The sequence below is a fragment of the Hydra vulgaris genome, chromosome 03, assembly GCF_038396675.1.
Source record: "Hydra vulgaris chromosome 03, alternate assembly HydraT2T_AEP".
NCBI lineage: Eukaryota > Metazoa > Cnidaria > Hydrozoa > Anthoathecata > Hydridae > Hydra > Hydra vulgaris.
Genome location: NC_088922.1, coordinates 66,820,836 through 66,835,019, shown reverse-complemented (window position 1 = coordinate 66,835,019; position 14,184 = coordinate 66,820,836). Strand labels below are relative to the sequence as shown.

At 31.5% G+C, this 14,184-nt stretch overlaps 1 protein-coding gene across 5 annotated transcripts in view; it reads right to left on the bottom strand.

Annotated features, from left to right (window-relative positions):
* Positions 1 to 8,279: 8,279 nt before the first annotated feature.
* Positions 8,280 to 14,184, bottom strand: part of LOC100203339 (UBX domain-containing protein 11) — a 39,062-nt gene continuing 33,157 nt past the window's right edge. For all 5 annotated transcript variants that reach the window (XM_065794036.1, XM_065794037.1, XM_065794039.1 and 2 more), the window contains 4 exons: positions 13,976 to 14,034; positions 12,023 to 12,095; positions 8,705 to 8,772; positions 8,280 to 8,633 (listed from right to left, as the gene is read on the bottom strand). In XM_065794036.1, the coding sequence (XP_065650108.1) occupies positions 8,489 to 8,633; positions 8,705 to 8,772; positions 12,023 to 12,095; positions 13,976 to 14,034 (345 nt within the window). In that variant the 3' untranslated portion in view covers positions 8,280 to 8,488. The remainder of the gene's footprint in view (positions 8,634 to 8,704; positions 8,773 to 12,022; positions 12,096 to 13,975; positions 14,035 to 14,184) is intronic.

The following is a 14,184-nucleotide window of genomic DNA, read 5'->3' as shown; positions in this document are numbered from 1 at the left end:
CAGTTTTAACCGACATAAACCATAATTTTCGAGTTTTCCGTCAAAACCGACAGAATATAGTACAAAATATAGGTTATTCCAATAAATATGAACTAGGGAAACAAAAAGACATATTCTGAGAGTTTATCGTGTATCTAAAATGAAAATCATGCTTTAAAATAAATATTCTAATACAAGAAAAAATCATTCTAAAATGCCTCTTTTCACAAGCAATGTTTACTATTAAAGTCCACAAGGCAGCATTGCAACTTTTTACTGTATTCAGGATGATGGTTAGGTCGTTTGTACCTTTGCCAATGCACTTGAAAGTTGTGATGCATTGCCTCTGTTGCTTGTTCTGAGTAAAGTCCGAGAGCTTGGCTGTGTTTGTCAATGAAATTTTTCACATGAAAAAATAGTGCATGAACCTTGGGTGTCACAGAAACATTTTGCAGTGCCACATAAGCCAATCTGAAAGCTTCAATTTTTTGTACATAACTTGGATCAAGAACGCATCCAAAACAGGCAGACACTACTGCATTGAATTTTCAAAATACATCAACTAATGGTATTGCAGCATAGCATGAGTGTTACTCGACAATAGATTGAAGAAGATCAATATCTTTTAGCAATTTCCTGCACTCATTTCCTGCAAAATGCCCTCCATGATAAAGCTGTTGTTTAATGTGCAGTGAATCAGTCCAAAGAGTTCCTTGAGGGAAAACTTTTAGTAGGGCAGCAAAGAGATGATTGAAAACACCAATAAGGAGATGCAACTCCATTGGCGGTATGAAGTCCAAAACTAATGTGCCACCAGCAAGATCAAATACAGGAGAATGAACAACATTCATGTAATTACGAGCTCTTTTGATGTTTGAATCTGCTGCATTGAAAAGTGAGACATTCTGATCAAGAGATTGGAAAGTTCTTAATTTTCCTTGATTTAAAAGGTCCTTTGCACTTGAATCACACCAGGTGCAGTGGTGTGCACTTGAGTGTGCTTGGAGACCACAAATTATATTTGCCAGTTTTAGGTCACAGGACAAAACAAAAACTTGGTCTCTCATATTGATCAATTCGAAAATTTGAGACACATTTGAGTAGTTTTCTTGCAGGTCCTCAGAGACAGCAATAATAAGTTGCCGCTTATCTCCAGTGTCCTTGAAAAACTTGTTTGTGCAATTGAGTTTTGCTGGGGGAGTGTTAGGTTCACGATTTAATTCAATAATTCCAAGGCTTACTTTCAGGAATCCTCCCCCACCGTCAATTCCAACTTTCACAATATGATTGTTTGATGTGCTTCTCATAGAAATGAGTTCATTTTTAAGCTCTTTGAAGTCCTTGAAATGAATGACAGTCCTTCCACATCCAGCATGATCTTTAATCAATGAACTCGTGAAATGGTGAGAAAGCTGCTTACTAACTGCATCAAATTTTACAGCATAGTTTTTCTCAACAATATGTTGTGAAGTTGACTGATTAATTGTTGCAGCTAGTCTCTTGATGCCATTGTTTGAAAGCCCTGTGTTTGCCTGAACTTGAACAAGTTCTTTTATACTAATTGATGGGTTTGGAGGAAATAGTTTTCTAGCTGATGAGGAACCTAAAATAAATGCAGATATTGTTTAATTTCGAAATTTCTAAAATATCTTTTCATGAAAGTTAAACTTTTACCTGGCATTATTGGAAGCATTCTTCCACCTTGTGGTTGACTCAATCGAACAGTGCCATGTGGAGAAGAATCCTTACTTGAAACAACAAGAGCAGCAACTTGTTCAGATGCAACAGGATCCTTGGTTGCAACAGCAACAAGGTTATTTCGCAAAGTGCCCTTTGTGCAATGATGAGGTAATCCTCTTCCAATAATTGAAAAACAGTCAGAGCATCGTTTTTGGACAGTTGAAGATGGAGTATTTTGTGCTGAGCTCTGCAAAAGCTGAGTTTTCTGTTGACCATTATTTCTCAGTTTTCCAACAGAACAAATCAAACAGTCACATTATGTGTCTCTAGTTTGAGGTCGAACTTTTATAGTCTCAAAATTGTAAAGTGATGGGAGATTTATGTGTTCTCCAGAATCCTTTCTTCTTAAACAAGAACGACACTTTTCACAAATTCCAAGTGGAACTTTGTCATTACTAAAATCGATCCTCTCATTGAGTATTGTTTGGCATTTTTCTTTTAGGAAAGGTGTCAGTTCCTTCTGACATTTACTGAAGCAAAGAAAACAGACAGTTTTCCTGCAGTCTTGGTGGTTTTTTGCTGTATTCGGCATTTTTTTGTAAAATTAGATGTGCGCAGTTTTGCTCTCGTGAATAAAGTAAATAAATCATGCCTTTTCCTGAAATTTTTATTTTCCCGAAATTTTCCCGAAATTCAAAAACTGTCTTATTTTCACAGTTAAAAATAATTTTTATGAAAAGTTAAACAGAAAAACAGAAGAATAAAAAAATATTATATTTGTTTGGTAATAAAGGAAGCTTATCTTCTTGATATCTTTTAATTTTTCAACTTTTTTTTATGTTTTCATAAAACATAATGCTCTTTATGCTACAGTATGTTTGTTTACTTGAATTTAAAATTATATCTTACTGTAAAAATGCAAAACAAGCTGTCATTTCGAATGTGTGTGTAATCAATAAAGTCAGAAAATTTAAACATCAATAACTTGCCAGGACGTTGTAATCTGATTTTAATACTTATATCCAAGTGATCCCCATAGTGTGGCTATCATTATACAAAAGGGTTTTCTCGGGTCAGAAAGTCAAGGTTAGAACCCATTTTATAACACTGTGAGGGGTTAATGTGCCACCCAACCCCTGTTGCCCACTAATCATTCCCCTGCCCTCTACCCCCCACAACAATGAACTTCAATTTTTACACAACTAATATATGTTTAACTTTGGGTAAAACTACTCCGGCGGGAAAATCGGGAAAAATTTTGGAACAGTCTGTAAAAGTAAGAAACAAAACGAACAGAATATATGAATACATTGAGAGAAATACCAAAGAAATATACAAAATATACAAAATATACATAAAACTATTCAAAAATAACTAATACAAAACCATTAAATATAATTTATAAAGATATCAACGAATCCGAAAATCTTTACATAAAGTTAAACCAAGGAGACTCGTACTCTGTGAATACTAATACTGAATACTAAAAAGATGACTAATATCGCAGTTGAAAACTTCTAGATAACGATATACATAAAAATATATACCAATAACCGTTCTATAGATACCGGAGCTTTTTAATATTCTAACAATTGTAAAGTTAAACAATTTCCTTAAATAAATCACTTTGTATACATAAATCTAAAAGATAGATTTTTACTAACAGGGATAGCAACCGAAGTTTAAAATAGAAGGGCAGATTAATGCCGTGAAGGAAAGTTAAACTAAATTCCTGCGGTAACAATAACAAACTAAACAATATTCTCTTTCTAAATGCTCCAAAACGATTTTCAACCTCTTATAAATTTATGCAAAAATTCCGTTTTAAGCGGTAAAATAGGATAGCTAAGCGGTAAAAATAGAACAACTACCAAGCAAAATTGAAAATTAATAAAAGTGTTCCACCAGTCGCACAATGAGAAAGAAAAATTCCTTTTGGACATAGAGAAAAAGTTAAAGGTGAACTTGCGAAGCTTGAAGCAGAAGGAATAATTAAAACTGTAACAGACAAAGTGACACTTTGGAAAAGTCCGTTGGTAATTGTTCCAAAAAATGACGACAACCTAAGAACTTGCGTAGACATGCGAGCCCCTAACAAAGCTATTGGAAGAACACGTTTATTAATTCCAACCCTGGACGGTGTTAATATAAAACTAAAAAACACAGCCGTTTTCTCAAAACTAGAATTAAGAAAGGCAATTCACCAGCTCGAACTTGCGCAGGAATTTAGATCAATGAATACATTTTAATTTTAACTCAAATTAAACTTTTTACAAGACTTAATTTTGGAGTAAACTTCGCGCAGAATAAACTACAAAACGCTTCAAGAAGTTTTAAAAAATATAGAATAAACTTTGAAAATTGCCGAAGGTGTTCTAATTTTTTTTTCAAATATAAAACAGGACATTTTAATATTACAAAAAGTATTAGAACGATTTAAACAGAAATTCTAAATATTGAATAATGCTTAATAATGAATAATGGTAAAGAAAAAGTCAAATATTTTGGATTTATATTTTCAAAAGAATGGATTTATATTTTCAAAGGAATGGATTTATATTTTTAAAGGAATGGATTTATATTTTTAAATGAATTCAATGAAATCAGGAAAAACTTCATAATATCAAGAACATGTCAACGCCAGAACTCACTCTCTAACGGTCAGAACGCTCTCTAAAGCTTTCTCAGGTCTATGAACTATTTAAAATGTTTCATTCGACACTACAGTACAATCATTTATCCTTTACGAAAACTTCTTCATGAAGATTCATCATTGAACTTAAATTTTGAGTGCCAGCATGCATTTGACAAACTAAAAAACGATATGATATCAGACACATGTTTTGGATAAGGTTAAGTGAGGGAACATTGACGCATCTTTAGAAAATAATAATTTTTTTAGTTGTGACAAGCTTAATTTGATATGCAATATTTCTACACGTTTATCAATTATATTTCTGGCATAAAGTGATAAAGAATTTAATTATTTATCCAATATTATTGACAGATACTTAATTTTGTTGATGGGGTTTAATGTAACCCCTATATTGGGTAACATTGACTGTAGTATGTTTATGCTGTAAATGTGCTTGTTTAAATTTTTGAAACAACGAGATAATTTTTTACATCTTCAGTTTCTGATGTTTTGTTCTTACCAGTATTATGCAACATTGTTAGGTGTGGATTTTAACTTTTTGAGAGTGTCGGTTTTTAGATCTGATGGCATTTAATATTTTGGTGCATTTTTTCTTAAGTTTAGCTCTATTAGTTTAGGGATCGCTTTGCTTGATTCCATTCATGTAATTGTGAAAGATTCATCAACTGTAAGCACTCCACTAACTTTTGTTTGATTCTTGGCATATGGGGTGGCTTAAGCATTTCCGTCAATGTAACCCTAAAACTGAAATATGCGTTTGAAAAAAATGCTACAAAAAAATCTTATATGCTTAGTATTTAAAAACAACATCATAAAAACACATGTAAAATGGTATTATTGTATGTTTTTATTCATCTTTTAACTAAAGTTTTTTAATTAAAATTCGTTTAGTTTATGCCAGCCATATTGTGTTGTTATTTATACTTATAATAATGCGGATTAAAGTAGTTATATTTATTTATTCAACATCTGGCTTCAGCATCTGTTATAACAATTTAAATAATAGTCAACGGGTGACCGATAAAAAAATTTAATCAAATACATGTCAATGTTACCCACATATCAAAATAACACCGCGTTACTTTACTTCAATCCCTACAAAGAGACCACAATCTAAACCAATGCGGGTCTTGTAGGCACATCGGCAGTCATTGTACAAAACGCGCCAACACAAGACTTAAACTATTTTCTTTTAATTCGAAAGCTCTACCGCCTGTATAACAACACAATCCTTTGCTTAAAATAGAATGTTTAACTCTAGTATACGCCTGCGAGCACAAAACAACAAATATGTTTGGAAACCCTAGTTAAAATGTACAATGATCACGAAAGTATTGTTAAAACTTTAAATAACCCAAATGCTACTTCGCATTGAGCGTATGACTTAACGATTGCAGGGATATTCTTTTGATCTACACTACGCCCAAGGAAAAAATAGTAAACCTGATTATCCTTGTAGACACCCTGCAGACCCTTGTGACAACGAAGGACTATAAAAATATGCCAATTTTACGGCTGAATACGCATTTGCTATAGCCTTTTCACTACTAGTTATTCAAATAAAAACCGATTCCATTCTACAAATATTTACAGAGTTAGTTGCTACAAGTAGCTATCATAAACTATTACATTTAAACTGTCCTACGGAAATAAAAAAAGTTTCAAAAAGAATTCCTTGCTTATAGTAATATTTGCTAAGAACTGACACTAAATCAAACGTTAGATATTATTCTAAAAGCAAATCGAATTATGATTCCACGTTAACCAGAAATTACGGTTATAGAACTTGCGGATAATAGTCACATAGGACTCAAATAAACCAACTTGCTACTTAAACAGAAAGTTTACTTTCCTGGTCTAGACACTAAAGTAAAACAATGTATCAAACAATGTGCAATTTTTCAAACAACTTGTAAACAAAATGCACCAGCCAAACTATTATTTACACCATTACCAAGGAAAGTTTGAGAAACTTTTTTAACAGTCCTTACGGAATCAATTTGATAGGCCTCGTAATCGACCGTCGACCAAACATCAAAATTTTCGGTTGTCAATGTTTTACATAATACATCTGCTGACCTCCTGATTAAATTCATACCGAAAACGATAACAGTATACCAAAAAGATACCGAAAACAACTATCAGCGATAATGGACCTATTATCATTCAAAATAAAGACGTCTTTCAACATACTGAAAGTTCAACACAAGCAAATCACGCCGATTTGGTCCTAACTAAACTCACAAGCCAAATCCTTTATGAAACCTCAGATTAAAACAATACATGCAGCACTTATTGAACGAAGAGACTGGAAACAGCTTTTATACAACTTCTTGTTCTCCTACAGTTCCACTCCCCATTGCACAACCCAAATACTACAATACCTTTATTTCAAAACAAGAAAACGCTAAGTTATACAGGAAAAAAAAAAAACACGATTTAAAATACCGCACAAAAAATCCAAATTTAAATATTTGGGATACATTAGTGATAAAACAAAAATGATAGAACAAAGCTACAGCACCTTTTGAGTTCAAACCCTACGCAATTACAGATAAAAACGATACAATTATTACTGTCAAATCTCCCGTTGGTAAAAAACTCGCAAAAAACCCGGAATGCTTCACACATGAAGCTACTTACGAATATACAATTCAATACGACAACAATTAAAAAAGAGGAAAATGAGAAATACTCCTAGAACGAATTGGTTTCGCCAGAAAAAGAAATAACAAATACTGTCCCGACACAACTGAAAAGCTATTATCAAGAACTGAATCCGAAAACATGACAAAGCAGAGAAAGAGATTCTATAGAATTATGGAGGATTAACACATTTTAGAACAAAATCAGTAAAATATTTCATTCAAACATTTCAGATGAATGGAAAGGTGTGTGAATGTGCTCAGAGATGGAGATCTTAAAAAAACTATATTTATGCTGTTGTAATTTTGTGAAGTCGTTATATAGAAAATAAGCGATAATAAAGGTTCATCATCAAATAGACAGTTTAGTTTAATTAGGGACCATCCATATATTAAGTACGCATAAATCTCCAGATTTTAACCTCCCTTTCCCTCTGTTGCACCTCGTACATTTTTATACGGAGTTATGCATTTTTACCATAAAGAGTAAACCCCGTGTTAACTCGTTTTTCTACTTACGAAATAATTTACAAAGATAATTTCATTAGAACCATCAGATGTTTTCCATTTTCTAATGCTTTATTCGACTCTGATTAATTTTAAAAGTATATATTTTTAGTTTTTAGCCGTACTAAAATATAATATAAATTTATTGTACATATTTGTATTTAATATTTTATTCAATACAGGTATGTTCATCGTTTAAAGCGTTTATTATAAAATGAAAAAATGATTCAAGAGTTCATCCACTATATAACCATGAAAAATCTTGAATCGGTATTGAAAAGTAAGACTTCACCTCGAAATTCAACTTTTTTTGGTCAAGTTTTTCTGGTCCATCATCAAATATTCAAGGTAAAAGACAACTTACTTATTTCATCTACAACTAAATTTTCATTATTTAAAAAAAAAAAAAAATTTAGTGTCAGATGAAAAAATCAAGTTTTTTCGAAAACCTTAAGAAAAAATTTTGTAAAAAATTACCAATCAAAACATTAGAAGTAAAATAATATTTTAAATTACCAATCAAAACATTAGAAGTAAAATAATATTTAAAATTACCAATCAAAACACTAGAAGTAAAATAATATTTAAAATTACCAATCAAAACATTAGAAGTAAAATAATATTTAAAATTACCAATCAAAACACTAGAAGTAAAATAATATTTAAAATTACCAATCAAAACATTAGAAGTAAAATAATATTTTAAATTACCAATCAAAACATTAGAAGTAAAATAATATCAACTTATTTAAAGTTTAACTATTTGAATTTCTTATTTTTTTAAAAATTTAACACGAAGTTAAAATCTTGTCTGGTTTATTATTGTAAGATATTCATATGTAAATAGCTGGTTTACAGCAACATAAAGAAATATAATACAAATATTGCATTAATATATTAAATAACTTATTTCAATATTAAAATTATAACTATTTAAAAAATAAACAGTATAATTTTTTAAACGAGTCGATTTAAAAAACATTGTGACGTGTTTTGACGAGGTTCTCAAATATGTAAAGTTCTAAAAAACACCGTTGTTAGCACGACATTCTTGAATATGTAAAGTTGCATTTGGAACCAGTCCGCAATCTTTCAAAGTAATATCGAAATCGGTAAATGTTTTGTTTGGAAATGACGATTTTAACTGATACAAGCCTTGATGGTTTCTGGAAAAAAAAATCTAATTATTTTAACAAAAACCAATAAACCTAAATAAATGTGAAAGTTCAAAAAATACCTGATTAAATCGAGATAGCGATACACATCTCCGACAGTTTGATCGTAGCGCATCCTTAATAGGTACGTCTAAAAATATCATAACTTCGCTACAATAACTATATTATAAATCTAAATATAAGTCTCGCTAACTCATTAATAGTATTAGAATCTCACAAACCTTTATTTTAAGTTCAGTACCAGGATATCAGTAATCCTTTCTTATAACTTTCACTTGTTTTCTCAAATCTTTTAATCAGAGCCGTACCAAGTGCGGGGCCGGCCGGGCCGCGGCCTGAGGCCCCAAAATTGGGAGGGCGCAAACTTTAATAAATTAAAAAAACGATAATCAGTTTATGAAACTAATTTTCACGGCGTCGCTGCTGTTGATAAGAAAATTAATTAAAATTCCGCCTCTTGACACAAACTCTTAAATATTAAAGCTCATATACTGAACAAAAAAGCGCCCTATAACACTACTATACCTTTGACAACTTTTGAGCATTATAATTCTATTATGAGTCGAACCCAAAAGTTATCTGGTGCTGAATTTAAGAAGAATAAAAAACAGCGCCAAGAAAGTGACGAGAAACTACAAAACTGTTTCAAAAAGTGGTTGGTAACAAACTCAGTGGAGAAACAAATTATTTCAGAGGATATTTGTATTGAAATTAATGACAATTCAACAGATCCTATAATTGACTTTAATTGAGTTCAGATCATCATTTGGAAATAATTGAAGAGGAGATTTTCATTAGCCAAAGTCAAGAAGAATTTTGCACAACTGATTCAGAACCAACTAGGGAAGATGAAAATGCCTAGCTTTCAAGCCCAGCTGAAATGGACGAGGATGAACTTCATTCAGAAATCTCAGAAATTCTAGTGGCCTCGGAAGAAAATTTTCAACAGAGGGATCCAGCAACATGGCCTAAAATAACGGACAAAACAAGATGCTTTTTGATTGAGCATAGGCCAGAGCAAGACAAAAGAGAATTTTTCCCAAACACGCTGTGTGATTTTGACAACAGAATGCGACACTTCAGCTCAAAATGGTATGAAAAAATTCATCCCAATGGTAAAAAATTTGTTCGCACTTGGCTGCAGTACAGCAATAAAAAAGATTCTTTATTTTGTTTTTGCTGTTTGTTATTTTTAACAACAAAAACCAACAATTTCTCAGAAATTTCTATAGGGTTTTGTGACTGGAAAAAACTAAACCCAAGAATTCCTGAGCATGAAAACAACAATGAACACCAAAGATGCTATTCTGATCGGAAAACTCTCGAAAAAAACCTCAAGGAAGGAAAGACCCTGAATTCTGATCTGTAGAGAGTTATTAGTGGAGAGATGAAAAAGCGGAGAGATATCTTAAAAGTGATTGTTGATGCAATTTTTTTCTGTGCCAAGAACAATCTTGCCATTCGGGGAACAACAGAAGACATCGGTCAACAAAACAGTGGCATTTTTCTGAACTTAATTGAGTTGATTAGCCATTATTATCCTTTAGTGGCTGAACACATTGCGTCCGTTAAAGCAAAAAAAACCACAACATCCTACTTTTCTCCTTGAATTCAAAATGAGCTGATTGAGTTACTTGGGCACAAAGTCAGGAAAGAAATTTTGTCAAACATCAAAGAAGCTAAATACTACTCTGTTCTGTTTGATTGCACTCCAGATACCTCCCACAAAGAGCAGATGACTCAGATCATCAGGTATGTCCGCATCAGTGATGAAACCTGCACAATTAAGGAAAGCTTTGTGGACTTCATTGAATCTCACCAAAAAACCGGAAAAGGTCTTGCAACAGAGATAAGTAAAAAATTGGAGAAGGATGGTCTAAGCATTTCCGATTGCCGGGGCCAAGGCTATGACAATGGAGCCAATATGTCTGGAAAATACAATGGCGTCAAAGCTCACATCCATTCTCTTAATGAGTCAGCAAGATTTGTTCCATGCGCAGCTCACACTTTAAATCTTGTTGGTGTTCATGTTGCTGAGGTTTCCCCACTCATGATTACGTTTTTTGGAAAGGTTCAAGCCATCTTTAACTTTTTTTCAAGCTTCACGTCAAGATGGGAAAAACTGATGAAAACGTTGACCATCTCATTAAAGGGAAATAGTGACACAAGATGGTCTACCAAAAAAGAAGCAATTACACCATTGCACAGACAAATCAAAGATGTTCTTCAAGTTTTGGAATCCATTATCCACAATCCTATGACAAATGCTGTCACAGTTAGCAGTGCAAAAGAACTTCTCATTCATATTGATTTCAGTTTTTTGTGTTTGTTGGATTTCTGGTGTCAAATTCTTTCTCTAATTGATCGGGAAAACAAACTGCTTCAGTCAAAAACCATTTCAATTGACATTGCCGTAAAAAAAATGAAATGGTTGAAGGCTTTCATTCAGAATTTTTGAGATGTTGGGGTGGACAATATTATTAAAGATGCCACAGAAAAAGCTAACCAGAGCGGAATTGATGGTGGCTTTCCAATTAAGAGGAAGCGCAAAGTGAAGCGAATAGCACTTTATGAAGCTGAAGATGACTCTCACCTTCTCACAGCAGAAACAGAATTCGGATCTCAGTGCAACTTTGTGTTTGACAGCATTATTACACAAATAGAGTGGCGGTTTGAGGCTGATGTCTGCTGTATCCTCTGATTTTGGCTACCTCAGTGGGCATTCACTCTCTAAAAGTTCAGTGGATGAACTCAAGAAAAAAGCTGCAAATTTATCTCAAATTGACAAGGCAGATTTAGATTCTTCCGATTTCCAGTCAGAAATGGCAAGCTTTAAATATCAAGCTGCCGCAATCATGGACAACTTTAAAAATCTAGCCCGATCGACATTTTGCAGCTCATTCATAAATATTCTTTGACCGATGCTTATCCCAACACAACAATTGCTATTCGCATCTTCCTCACCATACCAGTCACAGTTGCTACGTGTGAGAGAAGTTTCAGTAAACTTAAGCTCATAAAACACTATATGAGGTCAACAATTGGCCAAGAACGTTTGTCTAGTTTGGCTATAATTTCAATTGAAAATGAAGTGGCAAACAACATTGATTTTGATGATGTCATTAGTGAATTTGCCTCAAGAAAAGCCAGAAAAGTGGCATTGAACTAAAGTTTGTGCAATCTTAATGACAAATTTTACTTATAACTTGATGTGATAAATTTTGTAATAAATCATTTTTTTCGTTTAATTTTCTTCTTTTTTTTTTAAGGAGGTGGAGGGGGAAGGGAGGGGAAGAGGGGGCGCAATTTTCTTTTCTTGCCCGAAGCGCAAAATTGGCTCGGTACGGCCCTGCTTTTAATAAAGCTAATATTAAAATTACCTGATCACCAGTTTCAGACTTGATTCTTAAAGTAGTCACAGAAGAATTTGATCGTTTTCCAGAAGAACTAGGCCTGAAAAATAACATAATAGCACCATAATTTTTTATCAAATATTTCAATGACTAAAACAAACGCAACACAAAACTTAGTAGGATTGTATTGCACATGATTAAGCTTAATTTTTACTTACCGATTGTAAACTATCGGCTGTAAAACTAATTTATAAAATGCTATCGTATTTTTATAAACAACTGGGAGATAATAAAGAGAGTAAGATAAAAGGGAGATAATAATAAAGGAGATAATTAAATAATAATAATTTATAAAAAATATAATGCTTATTTAGACTACTTATTTTTCACTATGAAAATAATTAATTTAAGACTTTCAGCCTTTCTTATTTTTTAAATGATAAACTTTTCAGAAGGCAAAAGCTTGACTAATATAAAACATATTTTAATTAAAGCGTAGAGACCTACAAGAGGGTAAATCGGCCATTTGACTCGTAATAGGCAAATAATTTTAGAGACCTCAAAAAAAAAAAAAAAAAAAAAAAACTTAAATTTTCTATTATTGAGTAAACATACTATTTTTATGTATATTCTTACAGGTCACGATTAAGTAAGCAATACTTGGTTATAGGTTCATTAAATTAATTTGACACTTATTTCAATCGATGCAATAAATACATTTTATGCCTGATCATCTAATTTGTTAAATCAAAGATTATGTACCATTTATTTTAATACCCATGGAGTTAAAAATTCCTTTTTAAATTTATTTAATGAAACTTTAATGTTAGCCATTGTAAACATATAATAAATAAGCAATGATAACTATTATACAAGCCAACAAAATTTTACTTTTTTAATTTTTTTTTTGCATACAATATGTTTTTCTCATAGTATTTCTCATTCTTATTTCAATTATGCAATCCTTTTTATTCTACCACGCCAAGTTTTAAAGATATTACGGTACAAATCCCAAATATTTGGGGTAAAATCGCTAATATTGTCACAAAAAAAAAACTTCAAAAGTATGTCAACCTGGGTCTCAAAAATAGCGTTTCTTCACAGAGATTTCAAAAATAATGTTAGTTTGTAATAAGAATGAATATTCTTAATATTTAATATTTTTTAAATGAAAATTATTTTTTTAGTTTATTTTTATACTTTTTAGCTTTTTTTACTATACCTTTTTGCAAATAATTTTTAAATAAAAGTGTTGATCTTTTTAAAAATCTCTGTAAAAAAAAAAAAAAAAAAAAATTCTTTTTTGAGGCCTAATATCTTTAAAACTTGACGTGATAGAAAAAAAAAATATTGCATATTTGAAATCAGAATAAGCAATACTCTAAGAAAAACATATAGTATGCAAAAAAAATTAAAATTGTGTTGGCCTGTTATTATCTTAAAAATAAAATTTGATTCTTAAGATTCTTGTGTCGAAAAAAACATCTTTGTCATAATGATTGGCATTAAAAAAACACTCTTTAAACTATTTTAATTTGCACAAGCTTATCTCCATCATATTCACACAAGTCCCAATTGCTCAATCAAGATCCGAGTTTTTCTTTAGAAACTTTGGATGATTTGGATTTTATTGATCTCTCAAGTATTCTAGCATTACAACATGATTCTTACAACTTACAACTGATTCTGACAATAAATATGGATTTTTTCTGATCAACTGCTGATATATTTATGGCAACATAGTTTTAGATTATGTTTAGATATTTTATTGACAACAAAATCTTGCTCTCAACATATCAAAGACATGACAAAGTCAGGTATGCAGACCTTAAGTCATTCTCAAAGTTTCTTCTTTATTTTAAATACCAATTAGGTACCCCACCATAACATCATGTATTCTTGGATTATTTCAGAAAATTCAAAATCCAAAAAAAAAAAAGAAATTAAATAAAAAAAAAAAAGATTACAAAAATGAATTACCTGAATTTTATTTCTTCACAAAGATCTCTTTCTACAAGGACGTTATTTGAACTTGCAGGCTTAAACAACAAAAATATATGTATATTTACTTTAACATGTTAAAAAATTAAGTATATTATAATTTGTTAAGTTATGTATTATGCATTATTAGCAAAATTATAAATTATGAAACTCTTAATGTTTAACTATTAACGGGTGATGCGGAAATA